The following is a 25,510-nucleotide window of genomic DNA, read 5'->3' on the forward strand; positions in this document are numbered from 1 at the left end:
AATATCATGAACAGCCTTGCCCCTTTACAGATACTGACTTACTCACTGGGTATTTCCTGCATTTCCTTTTTTTTTGAATTTCAGATTAGTTAATAACTGCCTCTTAAATATTCTCTTTTGAATACCAGCGATGGCTCAACTGAGAGCACTTTCACCTCGTAAAACAAAAGGACATGGGTGTAAGTCCCACTCCAGGACCTGAATACAAAATCAGGTCTGGCACTCCAGTGAGTACTGAAAGAGTACTGCAATCTCAGAAGTGCTATCTTTCAGATGAGCTGTTACAGCAAGGGCCATCTGCCTGCTCAGGTGTGCAATTGGCACCAAAGCATAGAATCCTTATAGAGTAGGAGGCCATTCGGCCCATCAAACTTGCACAAACAATAATCCCATCCTATGCCCGTAACCTCCCTGCCCACACATCTTCGCACAGAGAGAAAACCACAGCACCCAGAGGGAACCAATATAGGCACGGAGAAGGTGCAAACTTCACAGTCACTCAAGGCTGGAATTGAACCCAGGTCCCTAGTGCTCTGAGACAGCAGTGCTAACCACTGTGGCAGTGTGCCGCTACATCAAAGAAGAATAGGAGAGCTATCACTAGTGCCTTGGCCAATACTTATCTCTCTATCAACATTACAAAAACAGTAACGTGTTAACAATCTTTTTGTGGGGAGCAAATTGGCTACTGTGTTGCTTACATTAGAGTAAGTACAGTTAAGAAATAGTTCATTGGCTGTAAAGTGCTTTGAGATGTTAAATGGCAGAGAAGCCATCAGAGGTTCCCAAACTGGGGTCCACAGAAGGTGTCCCAAGGGATCCGTGGAAAGGGCAGCTGCCACATGACTGCAACCGCCACTTTGAAAGGAGTAAATGACCAATTTCAAACATAATTACTGCAATGAAATAGGCCAATAAGAGCAAGGCCTCGAAGAACAGAATGCTATTGGAATCTATTGACACAAGAGGCATCTCTCCAATTGGCCTTTTGATTTATTCCATCGCACTGCTGCTGGGCAGAGAAACCCAGAGCCAACAGCAAGAATTGATCCAAGAATGGAGCTGGCAATAAAAAGAGGCAATGAGAAGTGGTGAGAAACTGTAGAGATGTGAAACAGAGTGGGGAGGCTTACACTGTAGCGATGGTACTTATGAGAGAGGGGTGAGCATGCAGCATGAGAGAGGGGGTGAGCATGTGCCCAAGAAAGAAGTGGTGAGCACATATTTGAGATGGGGGAAGGGGGGATGTCAGTATGCGCACATGTGCATGTAAGAGAGAGCAAGAAACTGAGACCAAGTGCGTGCAAGGGAGAGAGAGGTGAGTGCGTCTTGTATGAGAACCAGCTTTCCAGCATTATTCCTCTGATGATACTGTGTCTTTAAGAAATATATTCATATTATGTTTCTTGAGGGTCATGTTTAATTCCAGCTCTGTTTAACATGGTGCCGATTTGTCTGGCACCAGGTAGCTCACATGCTGCGAATACAGGTTAATGACTGATTTTAGCTACGGATGTGTTTGTTTTAATCTGAGTTAATGCATTTTTGTTCATTTAGTTTTCCCCTGAAGTTTCAGAATAGGTTTTGATTACATTGATTGACAGAGATGGTCATGTACTTGATGGGAGTAGCCAAGCTTGCAGGGAAATCAGACAGTGGTGTTTTATTTTAAAACAGTTTCTGCCCGGTTTTGAAAGGAGTAAGACGGGGCCCTGCTCCCTCTCCAGAAGTGTTCCAAGAACTCTAGAACTCAGAGGTCTATAAAATAATGGGAGGCATAGATCAACTAGATAGTCAATATCTTTTCCAAAAGACAGGGGAGTCTAAAACTAGAGGGCATAAGTTTAGGGTGAGAGGGGAAGAGATACAAAAGGGTCCAAAGGGGCAATTTTTTCCACATCGAGGGTGGTGAGTGTCTGGAACATGGTGCCAGAGGTAGTAGTAGATGAAGGTAAAATTTTGTCTTTTAAAAAGCGTTTAGACAGTTACATGGATAAGATGGGTATAGAAGGGTGTGGGCCAAATGTGAGCAACTGGGACTAGCTTAGTGGTTTAAAGAAAAGGGTGGCATGGATAAGTTGGGCCAAAGGGCCTGTTTCCATACTATAAACCTCTGTCTCTATAACTGGCAATCTAAATACAAGCAGGTAAGCCTGTGCTTTCTAACTGATTTTAAAGAAGTGTTTTAAGTCTGTCATAGGAATATTGCTTGAATTGGAATAGATAGATTAGCAGTTAAGTATTGTATTTTATCATGTGTAAATATTATTCAAATGTTAAGCTAATTCATTTGTTATAGTTAAACTGCATTGTTAAATAAAGTTTTTTGATAAGAGCTTTCTAGCGTGTCACCGAGAGTGAAACACGTTATCCTCATTGTAGTGCAAAAATATAAAAGCTATTGGGATATAGTCGGGCTTCATAACCTACTTTAGGGTTTCTGATCTTGTATCCTGACATCTCCCATTAAAAATGATGTATGGTAAGACTTTGTTTTTTTAAAATCAGAGAACTTTTCAAATTGTTAACAAATTACCCACTCCTTAAGCAGGTATTACTTCCAGTGATTAATGTTCAGGGGCTAGGGGTGAGTCATGTTACTGACGAATGTACTGTCAATGTGTGCCTCTTCCCAATTCCTAGTATGGCTAGAAAATACTTGTTTACATTTGATTTTTGTACTCGCGCCTTTGTCACGGCAAAAATGGGATGTGACAATGACAATGTTTGGGCTTTTCCAATGTTCTTGGGAGCTCATGGCGGCTTGAAAACTTCTGGGTAATTCTGCACTAGTTAAATGGATGTCTTCCAATTCCATTTATAGAGTTTGATCTACCGGCTCAGATGACTTTAACTAATTCAGGTAAGCCTGTGTTTTCTAACTGATTTTGAAGAAGGGCTTTAAATCTGTCCAGGTCTTCTTGATTGGTCTGACATAGAACCACACCAACTAGGTGCAGTTCAGTGTTACTTTTGATTCCAGTTGATCATAAAAATGAAGATAACATAAGAAATAGGAGCAGGAGTAGGCCATCTAGCCCCTCGAGCCTGCCCCGCCATTCAATAAGATCATGGCTGATCTGTCGTGGCTCAGTTCCACATTCCCGCCCTCTCCCCATAACCCTTAATCCCCTCTCTTATCAAAAACCCATCAACCCGCTTCTTAAAAATATTTAGCGAGGTAGCCTCCACCACTTCAACGGGCAGAGAATTCCAGAGATTCACCACCCTTTGAGTGAAGAAGTTCCTCCTCAACTCCGTTCTAAACCGCACCCCCCCTTATCTTGAGGCTGTGCCCCCTAGTCCTACTATCCTTTCTGAGTGGGAAGAGTCTCTCCACCTCTATCCTATCCATCCCATTCATCATCTTATACGTCTCAATGAGATCTCCCCTCATTCTTCTAAACTCTAACGACTACAAGCCTAATTTATTCAGCCTCTCCTCATAGCTCAACCCCCTCAACTCCGGCATCATCCTAGTAAACCTCCTCTGCACTCCCTCCAAGGCCAAAATATCCTTGCATAAGTACGGCGCCCAAAACTGCACAGTACTCCAGCTGCAGCCATAACCAGCAGGAAGTATTGCAATGAGAACTATGAAAACATTCTAAAGACATTCTGACTTCAATGGATGACTCATCAACCAATGTGTTTTTAGAAAATATAAAAATCCAGTATACACATACATCTTAAAGCAGCAAAAATTTGCAATCAGATAGCAACTCTAATGTAAACAAAGTGGGACAGTAGAAGATCATGTTGCTATGTAGTTTTACACACTTAGCCATTAACCACATGGGGAATAGTGGACAACAGCTTCACTAATCAACTGTTTTTATGTGTTAGTCTCTTTATAAAATCATCTTTCATAAAGATTTAACGAATTTAACCTTAACATGTAGCTTCTTTCACTGTCACTGACGAATAAGCTGTTAGTGGTATCTGCACAATTAATTAGGTAACTAATTAGAATGGGATAACTGGTCAACAGGTGCTAACTTGAGGAATGGAACAGTCCGAGGACGAGCCAGGAGAAACTGAAAGATTGGAGACCTGAAGTCTAGTGAGCAGGTCAGTAATTTTTTTTTACTGAACTTAGGCAGTAATTTAAAGTGGGACTTCAATAAATTTATACCTTGCTTTCATTAAATTTATTACAGTATTTGTATTAAATTTACACTTTGCCTCCACTAAATTATTTGATATAACTTCAAAAAATCATTTGAGTGATATTTCAAAACTTGAAACCCTCATTTAACTACAATGGAAATGGCAGGGCAAGTGATGTGTTGCAGCTGGTGAACACCAGTGTGATTCACAGCAACCACATCTGCACCAAGTGCCTTTGACTCAAGGAATTTCAGCTCAGAGTTGAAAAGCCAGATGAGATTTTTTCAACATTGCAATGCGTCATGGAGGAAGAAAGTTACCTTGTCCCAGGAGGCAGTTGCTCCCCTTACCATACTTCAGGTTAATCCATGGTGAGAAACAGAAAGAGTGTGATGATAAGTGATGCAGGTATGGAAATCCAGGAAGAAGCGCTGAAGTAATCTGTGTCCTTGCACTTGCCCGACAGGTCTGAGAATCTTGCAGTTTGAATGGACAAGAGCAGGGACTCTTCCCCTCTCTGCAGTGCCAACTTATAATGCACCCAAAATACTTTCTTCACTGTCTCAGTCCCCAGACCTTTCCTCTGCCAACAGACTGTGTTAGCCCAACCTGCAAGTTTAGTCTACAAAAGAATGGTCATTTGAGCTGCGTATTTTCTCAAAAACACAGAAAAATGTCTTCGTACCTGTTCATCGAATTTGGGCAGAGATCTAAACGACTTCCCACTAAGAACCACCCTCATCCACTGCTGCACATGTACAATGTTGGAAGTCTTTTTCTCCCTCTTTCTTTCATTGTGGTTTGCTCCATTTCCCTTTTAAATTTCCTATTTCCCCTCATTCCCACTGGAAAGGTCTCTCCCTTTCTCCTTCCTGCATCTCTAACTTCTTAATTACCATGTCTCTGTATTTGAAGCTCAGCGAATTCCATTTCCTCACTTCTCGAAATAGTGGTCTGGCTAACCCCTCATATATTTAGATGTGTTGCTTTGCTTTTAGTTAGCTCCGTCTTCTTAGCCCCTGGAACTAATTTACCTACCAATTCCACCAATTTAGTTTTAGGCACACTTTCCAAACTTGCTAAGATTATATTGTCTACTTGCAGATAAGATCAAGCTAGATTTTGAAGCCAGTTTTTTGCAGCCTTTTTACTTTAAGTAACATATTCCCACTTAGTTCCATGTGATTCTCACTCTCATTACATTTAAAAAGTCAAAAATCCCCTATCTCCAAAGAATGGGCAGCATGGTGACACAATGGTTAGCACTGCTGCCTTACAGCACCAAGGGTCTGGGTTCAATTACCGGCTTGAGTCCCCATGTGGAGTTTGCACGTTCTCCCCGCGTCTGCGTGGGTTTCCTCCAGGTGCTCCAGTTTCCTCCCACAGTCCAAAGATGTGCAGATTGGGTTGCTTAGCCATGATAATTTGCCACTTAATGTCAGGGATATTAGAACTGCAACTGTTTGGAGTGGGACCTGCATAGGATTGTTGTGATGCAGACTCGATGGGCCAAATGGCCTCCTTCTGCACTGCTGATTCTATGAATTAAACTTTTTTAAGACCAAATTTTCTGTTACAACCACACTGATGTGATCTGTGAGAGAGTCCCAACTTGCGTACAGGGACAGGACTTCAAAGCATGAATAATTTCATATTCAGTTTCAGGGTGAGAAATGGTGGGTGTGAAATGAGTTTTGCAAACGTGAAGTCAATTATAAAGATATGAAGACACTATTGGCTCAAGTGGATTGGGAAAATAGCTTAAACGGTATCACAATGTGAGCAGCAGCAGGAAGGTAAAGGAGATATTTCAGGACACTCACCAAGATTTATTTGATTATAAAGGGGAAACTCTACAACAAGGAAGAACCACCTGTGGAAGTTAAGGGTCATGATGTGGGTATGCCGGCGTTGGACTGGCGTAAACACAGTAAAAAGTCTGACAACACCAGGTTTTAGTCCAACCGATTTATTTGATAATAGACTCACAAGCTTTCAGGGTTAGCCCCTTCGTCAGGTGAATGGAGAGGCCTCAGACCAGAACTCTCCATTCACCTGACGAAGGGGCTAACCCCGAAAGCTTGTGAGTCTATTATCAAATAAATCGGTTGGACTAAAACCTGGCGTTGTCAGACCTTTTACAAAGTTAAGGGTAGCATCAAATTGAAAGAAATGATGTGCAATGCTACAAAGGGGATTGGGCTAGAAACCAGCAAAGGATGACAAAAAAGGGAGAAATTAAAATATAAAAGTCTACATTAGCAAGAAATATAAAAATGGACATCAAAAGCATCTACAAACATATAAGTAAACATTGACTGCTTAGAGCATTAAATTGGGAAGCAAGGAATTGGCAGACTTTGAACAATCATGTTTTAAATCTTCATGGTAGAGGATACTAAAAGCATCCCAAGAATAGTAGAAAATCAAGGAGCAAAAGGGAAGGAGAAACTTTGAACAATCACTATCACTAAAGAAAATAATGAGACTAAAGGTCATCAAGTAACCTCACTTTTCAAAACAAAGGAGGGAGAGAAAAAGGGGAATTATGGACCAGTTAGCCTAGTAGTGGGGAAAATGCTGGAGTAAATTATTAATTATGTAATATCTGAGCATTTGAAAAGCAGTGACAGATTGGTCCAAGTCAGTATTTTGGATTTACTAAAGGGAAATCGTGCTTGGCAAATCCTCTGGAATGTTTCGAGGATGTGGCCAGAAGAGTGGACAAGGGTGAACCAGTGGATGTTGTGCATCTGAACTACTGAAAGGCTTTTGACAAGGTCCCACACAAGAGATTAGTGAGCAAAATTAAAGCTCATGATATTGGGGTAATATATTGACATGGATAGAGAACTGGTTGGCAGATAAGCAGAGAGCGGAAATAAACAGGTCGTTTACAGACTGGCAGGCTGAGATTAGTGGGATTCTGCAACATTCAGTGCTGGGACCCCAGCCATTCATAAAGTACATTAATGATTTGGATGAAGGAATTAAGTGCAATATCTCCAAATTTGCAGATGACACTAAGCTGGGTAGCAGCATGTGCTGTGAGGAGGATGCTAAGAGGCTGCAGGGTGACTGAGTGGGCAAATATACTATAATGTAGATAAATGTGAGATTATCCACTTTGATGGCAAAAACAGGAAGGAAGATTATCTGAATGGTAGCATTTTAGGAAAAGGTGAAGTGCAACATGACCTGGATGTCATGGTGGAAGTGTCACTGAAGGCTGGCATGTAGGTACAGCAGGTGGCAAGGAAAGCGAATGGCATGCTGATCTTCATAGTGACAGGATTTGATTATAGGAGTAAGGATGTCTTGCTGCAGATATACAGGGCCTTGGTGAGGCTATACCTTGAGTATTATGTGCAGTTTTGGAATCCTTGTCTGAGGAAGAACATTCTTGCTACTGAGTCAGTCCAGTAAAGGTTCACTAAAAAGACTCCTGGAATGGCAGGACAGACATATGAAGAGAGACTGGACTGACTGGGCTTGTATTCACTGGAATTTAGAAGAATGAGGGGGGATCTCAGAAACATATAAAATCCTGATTGGACTAGACAGGCTAGATGCGGGAAGAATGTACCCGATGTTGGGGAAGTGCAGAACTAGGGGTCACAGTCTAATAATAAGGGGTAAGTCATTCAGGACTGAGATGAGGAAGAACTTCTTCATTCAGAGTTGTGAACCAGTGGAATTCTCTATCACAGAAAGCTGTTTGGGCCAGTTCGTGAGCTATGTACAAGAGGTAGTTGGACATGGCCCCTTGTGGCTAAGGGAATCAAGGGATATGGAGCAAAAGCGGGAGTGCAATACTAAAAGTGCACGATCATACTGAATGGTGGTGCAAGCTTGAAGGATTGAATAATTGAATAATCTACTACTGCATCCAGTTTCTATGTTTTTAAGTCCCCTGGACCTGAAAGCCTGCAACCTGTGGTCTCAAACAAGTGAATGCATTGATGTAAACTTCCAAAATTCAATAGCTTCTGAAGTGGTCCTGGCAAATTGGAAAACTGGAAATGTAACATTAGAATTCAAACTAATTAGTTAATGTCTGTCATTGCAAAAATGCTGGAATGCATCATGAAGAACATAGCAGCAGGACATCAAAACTCATAAAATCAAGTAGAGTCAACACGGTTTTATATAAAAGAAATATTGTTAGAGCACTTTGTGAATGTCACAATCAGGGTGGATGTACATCAGGGTACATTATGTAATGAATTATTACATCATTAAGTCCAGATGTAATGTACTGGATTTTCAAAAAGCACTCAATCAGATATGACAAAACAGGATTGGAATTCATGGTGTTGAGGATGATAAATGTGCAGAGAACTGGATAACTAGTAGGAAACAGTCAGGATAAATGGGGTATTTTCAGGTTGGCAAACTAACTAGTGATGTGATGTGATGTGCTGGGAATTATAGGCCGGTTAGTTTAACATCTGTTGTAGGTAAAATGTTAGAATCCGTCATTAAGGAGGAAATAGCGAGGCATCTTGAGGGGAATTGCTTGACAGAGCAGACGCAGCACGGTTTCGTTAAGGGGAAGTCGTGTCTGACAAATTTACTGGAGTTCTATAAGGATGTGTCTAGGGCGGTGGATAGAGAAGAGCCGGTGGATGTGGTCTTTCTTGATTTTCAGAAGGCATTCGACAAGGTACCTCACAAGAGGTTATTGCAGAAGGTCAGGGGGCACGGAGTTGGGGGTAGGGTGTTAGCGTGGATAGAAGATTGGTTGTCAAATAGGAGGCAGAGAGTGGGGGTCAATGGGCGCTATTCGGATTGGCAGATGGTGACTAGTGGAGTGCCCCAGGGGTCGGTGCTGGGGCCTCAGCTATTTACCATTTATATAGGTGATCTGGAGGAGGGAACCGAGTGTGTGGTGTCGAAATTTGCTGATGACACCAAGATTGGTGGAACGGCAAATTGCGCGGAGGGTGTGGAGAGTCTACAGAAGGATCTAGATAGGCTGGGCGAATGGGCCAGGAAATGGCAAATGGAATTTAATGTTGGCAAGTGCGAGGTGGTCCACTTTGGTCGAAATAATGGTAGGAAGGATTATTACTTACGTGGAGAAAAACTGCAGCAGGCGACGGTGCAGAGGGACCTCGGGGTCCTTGTGCATGAGTCGCAAAAACCCAGCCTGCAGGTGCAGCAGGTGGTCAGGAAGGCTAATGGGATGCTAGCCTTCATAGCAAGGGGGATTGAATATAAAAGTAGGGAGATCTTGCTGCAGCTGTATAGGGCATTGGTGAGGCCGCAGCTGGAGTACTGTGTGCAGTTTTGGTCGCCGCACTTGCGCAAGGATATTTTGGCCTTGGAGGGAGTGCAGAGGAGGTTTACTAGGATGATGCCAGAGTTGAAGGGGTTGAGCTATGAGGAGAGGCTGAATAAACTAGGCTTGTAGTCGTTAGAGTTTAGAAGAATGAGGGGAGATCTCATTGAGACATATAAGATGATGAATGGGATGGATAGGATAGAGGTGGAGAGACTCTTCCCGCTCAGAAAGGACAGTAGGACTAGGGGGCACAGCCTCAAGATAAGGGGGGGCTGTTTAGAACGGAGTTGAGGAAGAACTTCTTCACTCAAAGGGTGGTGAATCTCTGGAATTCTCTGCCCGTTGAAGTGGTGGAGGCTACCTCGCTAAATATTTTTAAGGCACGGGTTGATGGGTTTTTGATAAGCGAGGGGATTAAGGGTTATGGGGAGAGGGCGGGAACGTGGAACTGAGCCACGACAGATCAGCCATGATCTTATTGAATGGCGGGGCAGGCTCGAAGTGCTAGATGGCCTACTCCTGCTCCTATTTCTTATGGTCTTATGTGCTACCAGGATCACTGCTGGGGCCTCAAATATTTACAAACTATTATTAATGATTGCTGAAGGGACATAATATATTGTAGCCAAATTCTTTGTTGATACCAAGACAGGTAGAAAAGCTAGCCATGAAGAGGAACAGTTTACAAAGGGATGTAGTTAGGTTAAGTGAATGCGCCAAGTAATTTCTCAACGTGGGGAAATGAGAGATTTTCACATTGGTAGGAAGAATCGAAAAGCAGAACATTATTGAAATGTAGAGACTCAGAACGCCTTGGGACAAAGGGATCAGGGTGCCTTGCACATAAATCACAAAGTTAACATACAGGTACAACAACTAATTGGGCAGGCAAATGGAATGCTGGCCTTTATTGCACTGGGAATTCATAGATCACACAAAAACCTGTTCCAGTTGTACACAACACATTCAGGCTCCATAACCAATGATATTTAGAAGAATGAAAGGTGATTTTATTTAAATGTATAATCTTGTGTGGAGCACTTTCCAGACCAAATGCAGTGAGGTTGTTTCTCATCATGAGGGCAATCTAAAACTTGGGGCTGCAGTTACAGAATAATGATTTACCATTTAAAAGATTTTTATCTGAGGGGATTAAACTTTGGAATTCTCTTCTGTAGGCAACAGTCAAGATATATTCAAGGCTGAAATTGACAGATTTTTGATCTACAACGTAGTCAAAGTTTACAGAGCAACGAAGCTGAGGCCGTGGTCAGAACAGCGTTGAGCTGAGACTTGAGAGGTTGAATGGTATTTTCTTCCCCCTCATTCACTGAGTGAATGGTTGGAAGAAGAGAGGAATATTCTCATCTTTAATGAATTTTGTAAACAATAGAGCACTATAATGCTGCAAATGCACAGTAAACTATTAAAGCCTTCATGCAGTAATAGCTTTGAATTCTTAATTTAATCCTAAAGTCCAAAAAGTCACTAGAAAAAAAATAAATCAGCCCATTGTATCAGTTCAGGCCAAGTTGCATAAATTTAGATGCAGCACAAATCTATTTGAACATTCAGTACAAATTCCAGATTATTTCACGTTGAGAGACCTGCTGAACAAGTATTATGATTTTACACTTGAGAAAACAAAATGTCACCTGCAAGCAATACAAAGTCATAAGAATACAACAGAATTCAGCAGTAGGCCATTCAGCCCTTCCAGCCTACTATGCCATTCGACAAGATCATGACTGATTGATCTTGGCCTCAACTTCATTTTTTTTTATCTGCCCCTATAATGCTCAATTCCGTCACATAAATCTAACTCAGACCTGAATATATTCACTGTTCTCTGGGAAACTCAATTATACAGACTGCACAAGAAATAGGAGTAGGTCACCAGGCCCTTCTAGCCTGCCCCACCATTCAATGTGTTCATGGCTGATCTATTCCAGCCTCAACGTTTCTGTGCCATTTCCTCCACAGCCCTCTCTCTATTCTGCAGTTTATTATTTTTCCACCTCCACTTTAAATACTTCTAATGATCCAGCCTTCACCAACCTTTGGGGCAGTGAATTCCAGAGATTCACTGCCCTGTGGGAAGAAATTTCTACACACCTCAGTTTTAATTGACCAGCCCTTTATCTTGTAGCTGTTGTGATGCTACTGTGCCTTTAGGGAATGTGTGTTAAGCCTGTTTCTCTGCAGATTTTTTAAGCGTGCCTTTTCTGTACTGTTGCTGTGATGTCTGTTGAAGGCATATAATGGGCCTTGTAGATTATTTTTAATTTGGGCCTAATGTAATGTCTTGGGGTTTTACAATCCTTTGAATTGACTTGATTGACAAGTCACAGTCAGCTGATGCCTTCACAGAGGAATCCAAGGATTCCTCTGCTAATTAGAAGCTGTTGGACACTAAGCTGCAAGCAGTGTGGTTCTGGGTCTCTTCCTTGTATTGGAAATTTAGCTCTTTGTGATTAGCTAGCAACTAGAGGCAAGGCATGTCTCTGTCTCTTGAAGTGGTCTGTTGGCTAAAACCTACAAGCCAGCAGTGGCTCTTTTTCTACCTTGGTGTGTTGGGAGCTTCAGGACAGGGAAGCCAGAGCTTCAATTCTCCATCAAAAGGACTAAGTCACAGCAGGTTTTGCAAAGCTACAAGATCCAATATCAGATGAGCATACTTACCTTCTGCATTAAGCCTGAAACGAGTGTATGTTTGTAGAGGTGCTTGTGTTGGAATAGTATGCAAGATCATGAGTCTTTTTCTTATTTGTAATTGGTAAAAGTTATTGCTAATTGTTTTACATGTTCATTGTATTCATACTTAAACTTTGTTTGATAAAAATGGGTCATTTGAATCATACCTGGAATGGAACATCTTATGCTTGCTCATCCAAACTTCAAAGTGCAAAACTTACGATTTAGACTGACTCCATAAAACACCTTGGAGTTTCTAACCTGGATAGTGTCCCCTCATTCGAAACCTGCCTACTTCTGAAAACATCTGCCTTGTCAAGCCCTCTTAGGATCTTATATGTTTGAATAAGGTCGCCCCCTGCTCTTCTAAACTCCAAGGAATACCTAGACTATTTTGCCTCTCTTGACAGGACAACTCTCCCATCCTTACATTGTCCTGAGACATGGGCATGACCACATTTACTGCCTACATCCAATTGCCAGAGAAGGTGGTGGACAGCCACCTTAAGGAACTGCTGCCATGATTCCTACATTGAACGTACAACTTCTAAAATGACTTTATTGGTTGTAAAACGTTATGGGACAACTGCAAAGAAATGCAAGTTTCTTTTTTCTAACTCAAGGCAGAATTATTATAGAAAATTGAAAACGCGAAGAGCATCATGGTTTTTTTACGATTGTGCTGGTTGCATTATCCAGGGAAAAGACAGAACACGTGCAGATCTGTCCAAATATTGCGTAAATAGATGCAATAATGATCATTACAGCCTGATTAAATACAAAATCTGTAGAAGGACTAGCTTGATGCCATTTTAGAACATAAGAACATAAGAACATAAGAAATAGGAGCAGGAGTAGGCCATCCAGCCCTTCGAGCCTGCCCCGCCATTCAATAAGATCATGGCTGATCTGTTGTAGCTCAGTTCCACTTTCCCGCCCTCTCCCCATAACCCTTAATCCCCTCTCTTATCAAGAACCCATCAACCCGCTTCTTAAAAATATTTAGCGAGGCAGCCTCCACCACTTCAACGGGCAGAGAATTCCAGAGATTCACCACCCTTTGAGTGAAGAAGTTCCTCCTCAACTCCGTTCTAAACCGCCTCCCCTTTATCTTGAGGCTGTGCCCCCTAGTCCTACTGTCTTTTTTGAGCGGGAAGAGTCTCTCCACCTCTATCCTATCCATCCCATTCATCATCTTATACGTCTCAATGAGATCTCCCCTCATTCTTCTAAACTCTAACGAGTACAAGCCTAGTTTATTCAGCCTCTCCTCATAGCTCAACCCCCTCAACTCCGGTATCAGCCTAGTAAACCTCCTCTGCACTCCCTCCAGGGCCAAAATATCCTTGCGCAGGTGTGGCGCCCAAAACTGCACACAGTACTCCAGCTGCGGCCTCACCAATGCCCTATACAGCTGCAGCAAGACCTCCCTACTTTTATATTCAATCCCCCTCGCTATGAAGGCCAGCATCCCATTTGCCTTCCTGACCACCTGCTGCACCTGCAAGCTGGGTTTTTGCGACTCATGCACAAGGACCCCGAGGTCCCTCTGCACCGTCGCCTGCTGCAGTTTTTCGCCACGTAAGTAATAGTCCTTCCTACCATTCTTCCTACCAAAGTGGACCACCTCACACTTGCCAACATTAAATTCCATTTGCCATTTCCTGGCCCATTCGCCCAGCCTATCTAGATCCTTCTGCAGACTCTCCACACCCTCCGCACAATTTGCCTTTCCCCCAATCTTGGTGTCATCAGCAAATTTCGACACCCTGCACTCGGTTCCCTCCTCCAGATCATCTATATAAATGGTAAATAGCTGAGGCCCCAGCACCGACCCCTGGGGCACCCCACTAGTCACCAACCGCCAATCCGAATAGCACCCACTGACCCCCACTCTCTGCCTCCTATTTGACAACCAATCCTCTATCCACGCTAACACCCCACCCCCAACTCCATGTCCCCTGACCTTCTGCAATAACCTCTTGTGAGGTACCTTGTCAAACGCCTTCTGAAAATCAAGAAAGACCACATCCACCGGCTCTCCTCTATCCACTGCCCTAGACACATCCTCATAGAACTCCAGTAAATTTGTCAGACACGACTTCCCTTTAATGAAACCGTGTTGCGTCCGCCCTATCAAGCAATTCCCTTCAAGATGCCTCGCAATTTCCTCCTTAATGACGGATTCTAACATTTTACCTACCACAGACGTTAAACTAACCGGCCTATAATTCCCCGCCTTTTGCCTGGCACCCTTCTTAAACAACGGCGTAACATTAGCCGTTTTCCAATCTTCCGGCACTTCCCCGGAATCCAGCGACGTCTGGAAAATAACCACCAAGGCATCCACTATCACCTCCGCCATTTCTTTCAGAACCCTCGGATGCATTCCATCCGGTCCTGGGGACTTGTCCACAATCAGCCCCTCCAGTCTGTCGAGCACCACCTCTCTAGTAACAGTAATGTCATTAAGACCCTCCATTCCTACCACCTTTCCATCGCTAACACCCGGCAAATTATTCACGTCCTCCTCCGTGAAGACAGAAACTGTTTTTCAACTTGTTTAATGAGGTAACCAATATAATTGCTGCATCATCAGCTACGTACTTTCTTACAGCCAGTATCATATATGGATTTTGTTGTTTATCAAGGCAATATATATTTTGGAACCATTCCTGCAAGATATTTTAGTACAGAAAAAACCCATAAGACAATTTTTGACATTTATTTTGTCACAGTGCCTGTCTTTTTTTAAAAACAAAAAGCTTTCACATGCAGTTTTAGTATAAATTTCAGTTTAATACTTGAAAATGCTATCCTGTTAGTTTTATATTTCATTTTTGTCATAACCACAATAAAAATGAACATAAATCTTTAACTGCTTTCACACAGAAGCATTTTATCACCAGGTGATATTATAAGACTAGCTGCTGCTCATGAGAAGATTACAGAGATATAACTCGTGTCGAACATCAAGAAATGCATTTAAGCTGACCTCAACAAACCTGGACCTGTACACTAAGGATATTAAACTGGTAATCTAATAATTACTTCAGCTCAAAAGCATGACATATTATAACATCTCAAATCATTTACACATGCATGCACTTCACACTGGGATTCATTTTGCATTCATCCATATCTTCTGTCATGGTGTAAATGGAGAGCTGAAATTAATCTGGCTGATACTTCACCCCAGTTACACTAAAGAAGCATAAGTATAGCTTATAAATTGTTCACTTTCATATATAGGTAGACTATTCTTTATCTAAAACCCTCAGGGCCAATTGCATTTTGGAGAACTTTGTTTTTCAGATACTATGTTTAAACTTACGTTACAATAGCCCGAACTAACTAAAGGAAATAAAGGAGGGACTGATTGTGGACAAGTCCCCAGGACCGGATGGAATGCATCCAAGGGTTCGGAAAGAAATGGCAGAGGTGATAGTGGATGCCTTGGTGATTATTTTCCAAACGTCGCTGGATTCCGGGGAAGTGCCGGAAGACTGGAAAACGGCTGATGTTACGCCGTTGTTTAAGAAGGGTGGCAGGCAAAAGGCAGGGAATTATAAGCCGGTTAGTTTAACGTCTGTTGTAGGTAAAATGTTAGAATCCGTCATCAAGGTGAAAATAGCGAGGCATCTTGAGAATTCTTTGGTAGAGCAGATGCAGCACGGTTTCGTTAAGGGGAAGTCGTGTCTGACGAATCTATTGGAGTTCTATGAGGATGTGTCTAGGGTGGTGCATAGAGGAGAGCCAGTGGATGTGGTCTTTCTTGATTTTCAGAAGGCGTTTGACAAGGTGCCTCACAAGAGGTTATTACAGAAGGTCAGGGGGAATGGAGTTGGGGGTAGGGTGTTAGCGTGGATAGAGGATTGGTTGTCAAATAGGAGGCAGAGAGTGGGGGTCAATGGGTGCTATTCAGATTGGCAGTTGGTGACTAGTGGAGTGCCCCAGGGGTTGGTGCTGGGGCCTCAGCTATTTACCATTTATATAGATGATCTGGAGGAGGGAACCGAGTGTATGGTGTCGAAATTTGCTGATGACACCAAGATTGGTGGAACGGCAAATTGTGCGGAGGGTGTGGAGAGTCTGCAGAAGGATCTAGATAGGCTGGGCGAATGGGCCAGGAAATGGCAAATGGAATTTAATGTTGGCAAATGTGAGGTTGTCCACTTTGGTAGGAAGGACTATTACTTACGTGGCGAAAAACTGCAACATGCGATGGTGCAGAGGGACCTCGGGGTCCTTGTGCATGAGTCGCAAAAAACCCAGCCTGCAGGCACAGCAGGTGGTCATGAAGGCAAATGGGATGCTGGCCTTCATAGCGAGGGGGATTGAATATAAAAGTAGGGAGGTCTTGCTGCAGCTGTATAGGGCACTGGTGAGGCCACAGCTGGAGTACTGTGTGCAGTTTTGTTCGCCGCACTTACGCAAGGATATTTTGGCCTTGGAACATAAGAACATAAGAAATAGGAGCAGGAGTAGGCCAACTAGCCCTTCGAGCCTGCCCTGCCATTCAATAAGAACATGGCTGATCTGTCGTGGCTCAGTTCCACTTTCCCACCCTCACCCCATAACCCTTAATCCCCTCTCTTATCAAAAACCCATCAACCCACGTCTTAAAAATATTTAGCGAGGTAGCCTCCACCACTTCAACGGGCAGAGAATTCCAGAGATTCACCACCCTTTGAGTGAAGAAGTTCCTCCTCAACTCCGTTCTAAACCGCCCCCCCTTTATCTTGAGGCTGTGCCCCCTAGTCCTACTATCCTTTCTGAGTGGGAAGAGTCTCTCCACCTCTATCCTATCCATCCCATTCATCATCTTATACGTCTCAATGAGATCTCCCCTCAATCTTCTAAACTCTAACGAGTACAAGCCTAATTTATTCAGCCTCTCCTCATAGCTCAACCCCCTCAACTCCGGCATCAGCCTAGTAAACATCCTCTGCACTCCCTCCAAGGCCAAAATATCCTTGCGTAAGTACGGCGCCCAAAACCACACACAGTACTCCAGGTGCAGCCTCACCAATGCCCTATACAGTTGCAGCAAGACCTCCCTACTTTTATATTCAATCCCCCTCGCGATGAAGGCCAGCATCCCATTCGCCTTCCTGACCACCTGCTGTACCTGCAAGCTGGGTTTTTGCGACTCATGCACAAGGACCCCGAGGTCCCTCTGCACCGTCGCCTGCTGCAGTTTTTCTCCACGTAAGTAATAATCCTTCCTACCATTATTCCTACCAAAGTGGACCACCTCGCACTTGCCAACATTAAATTCCATTTGCCATTTCCTGGCCCATTCGCCCAGCCTATCTAGATCCTTCTGTAGACTCTCACCACCCTCCGCACAATTTGCCTTTCCACCAATTTTGGTGTCATCAGCAAATTTTGACACCCTACACTCGGTTCCCTCCTCCAGATCATCTATATAAATGGTAAATAGCTAAGGCCCCAGCACCGACCCCTGGGGCACTCCACTAGTCACCAACCGCCAATCCGAATAGCACCCATTGACCCCCATTCTCTGCCTCCTATTTGACAACCAGTCCTCTATCCACGCTAACACCCTACCCCCAACTCCATGCCCCCTGACCTTCTGCAATAACCTCTTGTGAGGTATCTTGTGAAACGCCTTCAGAGGAGGTTTACTAGGCTGATTCCGGAGTTGAGGGGTTTGAACTATGAGGAGAGGCTGAATAAACTAGGCTTGTACTCGTTAAGAGTTTAGAAGAATGAGGGGAGATCTCATTGAGACATACAAGATGACGAATGGGATGGATAGGATAGAGGTGGAGAGGCTCTTCCCGCTCAGAAAGGACAGTAGGACTAGAGGGCACAGCCTCAAGATAAAGGGGGGGTGGTTTAGAACGGAGTTGAGGAGGAACTTCTTCACTCAAAGGGTGGTGAATCTCTGGAATTCTCTGCCCATTGAAGTGGTGGAGGCTGCCTCGCTCAACATTTTTAAGACGCGGGTTGATAGGTTTTTGATAGGCAAGGGGATTAAGGGTTATGGGGAGAAGGCGGGAATGTGGAACTGAGCCACGACAGATCAGCCATGATCTTATTGAATGGCGGGGCAGGCTCGAGGGGCTAGATGGCCTACTCCTGCTCTTATTTCTTATGTTCTTAAAATGGCTAGAAAAATAAGACGCATCATGGAATAATAAATAGCACGCCTGGAATTTTATTTTTGACATGTTCACTAAAAATCATGCAAAGTAGACTTCCTGTGCCAAAGGTCAATGAGATTCAAAAACATTGTGGTTTTTAGATGCATTTGGTTTTCAGGTTTACAGATAAAGGATACTCAACCTACAATAATATTTTTTTCTTAATTCTTTCACAAATCACAGGCATCATTGACAAGGCTAGCATTTGTTGTCCATTCTTAATTGCCCTTGAACTGATTGACTTGCCTCGCCATTTCAGAAGCCCAGTTAAGAGTCTGCCGCATTTTTGAGAGTTGGAAATCATGTGGAGGCCAGATCAGGTCAGGATGGCAGATTTCCTTCCCTAAAGGGCATCAGTGAACCCAGTGAGTTTTTACCAGTCTAGATATTTTCATGGTCACCATTATGCAGACCAGCTACCTTGATGGGAAAGGAACCCGTGTATCCAGCATATTAGCCTGAAGCTCTGGATTACTAGTTCAGTGACATTACCACTACCATTTCCCCCTAGATTTTGCTCTCTAAGATACAAGAACACCATTAACTGATGAAAACAAGTGCCCATTATTAAACGCAATATGAAATTGTGGCATTATACTGTTCATCAACATCTTGACATCGCTGTTGAGGCCCAACATTAAATCAACATACTATGATCACAATACAAATTTAATTTGAGAGTTAGAGCTAAAAGAATAAATGTCAGTATCACCACCTCTAAAAGTCAATCAACTCTCTGCCATTTCTGCATATTTTGTTTGAAACTCGCTCAGAGGGGTTACGAAACTTCAATGTTAAGTTTCAAAATTAGACAATAATTGTTATCTTTAGCAGTAGACTAATTAGCTTTACTGACTTCCTGCCTCATTTATGAGTTGCTTTCATAGAATGGAATTGTGGAAACATACAGCACAAACCAGACCACTCATCCTTGAAGGGCAGTGGCAATCAGTTCCATATTCCCCTTGATTACAACCAAGCATAGTCTTCCTACCTCCAAAAGATGGGCAGTCATCTGAAAGAGCCTCTTACACTACTCTGTAATATGCCACTAGATGTACAGCTGGACTGGGGTAGTCATCTTTCGATATTTTATCCTTCATTGTCTCCCCAAGTAAGCATAAAGAATGCGAAGAATCTACTTTGTCAAGACAGTGGTTATCAATTATCTTAGGCTGACAGACTCTATATTCTCTATATGTGATCAGACCAAAACAATCAACCACATAGAAGATATTGCTAATCAAGGCTCCAGATCTGTACAACTATCAATAGGTTCACTTTAGGTCAGGGACATGGTCAATGATTTATTTGATTGTCCAGCAGGAGTTTTTTTTAAAAAGCTGAAGCTAGATGATCTTGCATTAAGCAGCAGCCTGATAAGTAATGGGAACAGTGGAACAAAGTTGTTAGACATAAACAAGGAGTCTTTAATGTTTTACTTGAAAGTCTCTTCATAGCATTCAGGAGTTGTTGCAAAGATTGATGATGATGCATGGCAATAGTCCATCAGGAACTTTAGAGCTTGACGTGGTATCTGAGGGTTGACTCAAAGTGCTATCTGAGAGTTAATTAATTCACACAGGAACACAACTACATAATCACAATACTTGTGTTTTTTGCTAGCTCAAGCTAGCAATGGTTCGAAAGAATTCCTCTGCACTTTTGTCAAAAACTGCAAAGTTCAGTATTCCATAAGACAATTCCAGACCTGGACAGAAAACTATGCTAAGTTGCCAACAACCTAGTGAAACCATCTGTATGAAGATCAGAAAAGCAGATGGAATTCACTGCAGGATTTAAAGCCCTAAATCAGCCAATTTAATGGAAATACTCTGCCATTTCTTTGAAAATACAATATTTTAGTAATCAAAAGGGAAATTTCTCCGTGATCTATTTCTTAAAGAGTCTTTCATCTGCAGAAGCATGTTAACTATTTGCTTAATAGGAGAGTAATTCAGAATTCTGAAAATGATGTACAAAAGTAAAATTCTAGAGCTACCTGTCCCACTCTTCATTGGTTGTTCGTCTTCTCCGCGATCTCTCAGCACCAGGTTTATCAAGCTGGTCAAATTCATCTTCTATAGAAGTAAAACACAAAGCAGTAGTTTACCAACATGTCAAACCCCAAAAATACTACCAGTTTAGTGCATATGCTGTACTGACAAGTTCTAAACTTAGCAATCTTACCTTTAGGTTACCTTATGTAGTCAAGATGGGAAGATAACGTTGAAATATTGCTAGCAGATTTAACTGGTTACAATAAAGTCTATTACCGAGAAAAAGACCTTATGCACATTAAATAATTGCAAATGGACCATTGTACAAAAATATCAGCTGAGCAACATGAACTACAGGCCTCATTTTTGCTGCACACATCAACAATTAGTATGCATAATGCTCACAATGGAATATCTAAAATTCAAAATGGAATGGTATGTGAGAGCAAACCAAACCAATTCATGATTAATGTAAATGAATTGGGACCAGCTTCTCAGATTTTTACATATTGGACCAAATTCTATCTCTGCATTGAAGACCACGATCGAGTGTTGTTCTATAACTGTAATAATTGGCACAACCAGGGTCAACTTTGGACTTCACGAGTGCGACAGAAAAAAAGTAAATAACCACAATCATTTGACCTCTACACATATCCCCCTCACCCAAACAATAAATTTGAAAAAGAACGGAGGGAAATTAAGTCAACTACTCATGAGTCATTTAGAATTACCGCAAAACCTAAACACTATGAATGAGATAAACCTGAAGACAATTGCAGTTACCAATCATGTGTGGCTGTCAGTTTCTCAGCTGAAGCAAGTCCAAACACAAGAGATGGGTGAGATCCTAAATGAATATTTCTCATCAGTATTCACTGTTGAGAAAAGCATGGATATTAAGTAACTTGGGGAAATAAATAGTGATGTCTTGAACAATGTACATATAACAGAGGTGGTGGTGCTGAAAGTCGTAATGCGCACCAAGGTAGATAAATCCCCAGAACCTGATGAACTGTATCCCAGGACACTGTGGGAAGAAACTGTAGGTGCCTTATCAGAGTTATTTGAATCATCAATAGTCACAGTTGAGGTACCTGGACGGTGACAAATGTTGTTCCTTTGTGTAAGAAAGGCTGCAGGGAAAAGCCTAGGAACTACAGGTGGTGAGTGGGTGTGGAGAGTCTGCAGAAGGATCTAGATAGGCTGGGCGAATGGGCCAGGAAATGGCAAATGGAATTTAATGTTGGCAAGTGTGAGGTGGTCCACTTTGGTAGGAAGAATGGTAGGAAGGACTATTACTTACGGGGCGAAAAACTGCAGCAGGCGACGGTGCAGAGGGACCTCGGGGTCCTTGTGCATGAGTCGCAAAAACCCAGCTTGCAGGTGCAGCAGGTGGTCAGGAAGGCGAATGGGATGCTGGCCTTCATAGCGAAGGGGATTGAATATAAAAGTAGGGAGGTCTTGCTGCAGCTGTATAGGGCATTGGTGAGGCCGCAGTTGGAGTACTGTGTGCAGTTTTGGGCGCCGCACCTGCACAAAGATATTTTGGCCTTGGAGGGAGTGCAGAGGAGGTTTACTAGGCTGATGCCGGAGTTGAGGGGGTTGAGCTATGAGGAGAGGCTGAATAAACTGGGCTTGTACTCGTTAGAGTTTAGAAGAATGAGGGGAGATCTCATTGAGACGTATAAGATGATGAATGGGATGGAAAGGATAGAGGTGGAGAGACTCTTCCCGCTCAAAAAAGACAGTAGGACTAGGGGGCACAGCCTCAAGATAAAAGGGGGGCGGTTTAGAACGGAGTTGAGGAGGAACTTCTTCACTCAAAGGGTGGTGAATCTCTGGAAATCTCTGCCCGTTGAAGTGGTGGAGGCTGCCTCGCTAAATATTTTTAAGACGCGGGTTGATGGGTTTTTGATAAGAGAGGGGATTAAGGGTTATGGGGAGAAAGCGGGAAAGTGGAACTGAGCAGCGACAGATCAGCCATGATCTTATTGAATGGCGGGGCAGGCTCGAAGGGCTAGATGGCCTACTCCTGCTCCTATTTCTTATGTTCTTATGTTCGAAGGTATTTTGAGAGACAGAATCTACACGCATTTAGAGATGCAAGGACTGATTGAGAACAGTCAGCATGGCTTTGTGAGTGGAATATCATGATTCGCAAATTTGATTGAGTTTTTTTGGAGGGATAACCAAGGTAGATAGGTGAGGGCAGTGCAACTGATGTTGTCTACATGGACTTTAGCAAGACCTTTCACAAGGTATGGCATGGTAGGTTGTTGCACAAGGTTAAATCTCACGGGATCCAGGATGAGGTAACAAATGGATACAAAATTGGCTGGACAGAAGACAGAGGATAGTGGTAGAGGGTTGTTTTTCAAACTGGAGGTCTGTGACCAGAGGTGTGCATCAGGGATCAGTATTGAGTCCACTGTTATTTGTCATTTATATTAATGATTTGGATGAGAATTTATTAGGCATGGTTAGAAGTTTGCAGATGACACCAAGATTGTTGGCATAGTGAACAGTGAAGAAGGTTATCGAGGATTGGAACAGGATCCTGCATTAATTTGACCAGTGGGCTGACGAATGGCAGATGGAATTTAGTTTAGATAAAGACGAGGTGATGCATTTTGGTCGATCGAACCAGGACAGGGCTTACTCAGTTAATGGTCGGGTGTTGGGGAGAGTTATAGAACAAAGAAATCTTGGGGTACAGATTCATAGCTTCTTGAAAGTGGAGGCACAGGTGGACAGAGTGGTGAAGGCGGCATTCGGCATGCTTGGTTTCATTGGTCAGAACACTGAATACAGGAGTTGGGACATCTTGCTGAAGTTGTACAAGACATTGGTTAGGCCACCCTTGGAATACTGTGTACAGTTCTGGACACCCTATTATAGAAAGGATATTATTAAACTAGAAAAAGTGCAGAAAAGATTTACGAGGATCCTACCGGGACTTGATGTTTGAGTTGCAAGGAGAGGCTGGATAGGCTGGGACTTTTTTCTCTGAAGCATAGGAGACTGAGGGGTGATCTTATAGAAGTCTATAGAATAGTGAGCAGCATAGATCAGCTAGTTGGTCAATATCTTTTCCCAAAGGTAGGGGAGTCCAAAACTAGATGGCATATGTTTAAGGTGAGAGGGCAGAGGTATGAAAGGGTCCAGAGGGGCAATTTTTTCATACAGAGAGTGATGAATGTCTGGAACAAGCTGCCTGAGGTAGTAGTAGATGCGAGTACAATTCTGTCTTTTAAAAAGCATTTAGACAGTTACATTGGTAAGATGGGTATAAAGGAATACAGGCCAAATGCAGGCAATTGGGACTAGATTAGGGGTTAAAAAATGGGCACATGAACAAGTTGGGCCAAAGGGCCTGTTTCCATGCTGTAAAACTCCGACTAATTAAAACAATATCCCCAACCTGACACACTCCAAAACATTGCTTTTATATGTTTTGTTCATTTTAAATTCACCCATGGACATAAGTAAATAACAGCTACCCTGTAAAAAAATACAAACATAAATCATTTATTAGAATGCACCCACTACATGTCACAGTTCTAAAATTTGCTATTTTCACAAGTATACGTTATGGCTTAACCTTTAATAGCTGCAACACTTCTGCTCAAATACATATATACAAAGCTGTTAGCATTTCTCAGTGCTTTAAATGGAAGAAATATTCCACTGTTGACAGTTACTAAAACAATCTAACTCATGTATCACAAACATACTTGCACTTTGTCACGCATTTTACACTGGCAACAATGAAGCATATAATTTTTGCGACATGGTCCTGTGCCTCAGAAAGACTAAATTACCAACAAAATGTATGATGCAGCCATTTGAATTTTAAAAAAATGGAAATTTAACTGTTCAAAAATGTAACAGTGTCATTATAGACGATTACAACTGACATCTGACAGGCAAAACAGTTCATGACTAGTTACAATAACCCGGGTGTAAAGCTGTGACCAGAGAGATTCGGGCCAATATAGGATCAAAACATGAAATTACCTTTGAGCAGCATAAAATATTCGAAATAAAAAAACAAAATGTTGAAAACAAGATATGTTAGGTTTTATATACATTATTTATAAAGACAGTGACAGCCAATTTCATGACTGGAAAGAGAGAAAAAAAATCAGGCATGTCAACTGGAATTAAATGAACAAAAAAAAACGCAAAATCTCGACGTTTTAGTACCAAATGGCAAACATTTCAAACAGCCAATTCTGTGTCTCTCAATACAAGAAAGCAATGCATACCGATTGAAGAAATTGATGAGTCAAGAAAATCGAAGGCTTTTCTATTCACCAGTCGCTCTGAAAATAAATTTTGGGACTGGCTGTACATCGAGGAAGAGTTGGAGAACGAAAGCATCAATCGAGTGGGGACCCAGCAATGGAGGCCGCGGCCGTCGACACAAGACCACCTCCACACCAGAGACGGTCAGAGCGTAGCCTCCAAGCCGGTGGGAGTGGAGACAGTCACCGCCTCAGATGCAGCGGCCTCCTGGAGGGGGTGGGCAGACAAACCAGCCCGGGGGCTGATAAGGCCAAAGCCAGGTCAGGTCAGGCCCTGTTCTTCGCCCGAGGCCGGGCATGGGCCTCGCTGAACTACTGATAATTCAATGCCTTGTTTTCAGTTACCGGGACCTGCTTTTAGGAAAATTACCTTGTGCGTTGCAGGCCATCGTGCAGCGGTTGTACTAAAGTCGACTATCAGAGTTGCATCAACCCGAATTCACTTCGCTTCAGTCGTCCAGGAGCTGAGATTAAAGAAGGGAGACGATAAGCCCCGAAAGAAACGTTTTCCTTTTTTTCCCCTCTCCTCCGCTCGAGAGAGAGGGTAAATCACAACATGGCGGAATGGCTCTGTCCCCGCACAGCATCACGGTATACTGGAGGACTCCTCTACCACGGCGCATGCGTGCGGGAGCTAGCCCACCATCCTCGTTGAATCAGGCTTCATAGTCCCAGTAGCAGCAAAAAAGCAGACAGGAGTGGATGGGGAGATGGGGTGGTGTCGTGTTCGGCTGAAGACTTCCTCCGGTTCAGTTTCCTAAAAAAATGTTACCCAGTAAAGTCTGGCTACACTACAGCAAAGAACTGCCAAGAGCAAGTTGTCAAAAATTGTGTAAATATATTTAGTTAAGCTTATTACTGTCACAAGTAGGCTTACATTAACACTGCAATTAAGCTACTGTGAAAATACCCTAGCCACTACACTCTGGCACCTGT

General features: G+C 42.8%; 1 protein-coding gene across 4 annotated transcripts in view; it reads right to left on the reverse strand.

Annotated features, from left to right (window-relative positions):
• LOC145358683 (RNA-binding protein 33-like) overlaps window positions 1-25,145 on the reverse strand; it is a 182,712-nt gene extending 157,567 nt beyond the window's left edge. For all 4 annotated transcript variants that reach the window (XM_080212925.1, XM_080212917.1, XM_080212933.1 and 1 more), the window contains exons 1-2: window positions 24,945-25,145; window positions 20,267-20,345 (exon numbers count right to left, since the gene is read on the reverse strand). In XM_080212925.1, coding sequence (XP_080069051.1) covers window positions 20,267-20,345; window positions 24,945-24,963 — 98 coding nt within the window. In that variant the 5' untranslated portion in view covers window positions 24,964-25,145. The remainder of the gene's footprint in view (window positions 1-20,266; window positions 20,346-24,944) is intronic.
• Between the last annotated feature and the right edge of the window lie 365 nt (window positions 25,146-25,510).

Source organism: Carcharhinus amblyrhynchos, chromosome 2, assembly GCF_965287045.1.
Source record: "Carcharhinus amblyrhynchos chromosome 2, sCarAmb.v2.hapA, whole genome shotgun sequence".
NCBI classification, from domain to species: domain Eukaryota; kingdom Metazoa; phylum Chordata; class Chondrichthyes; order Carcharhiniformes; family Carcharhinidae; genus Carcharhinus; species Carcharhinus amblyrhynchos.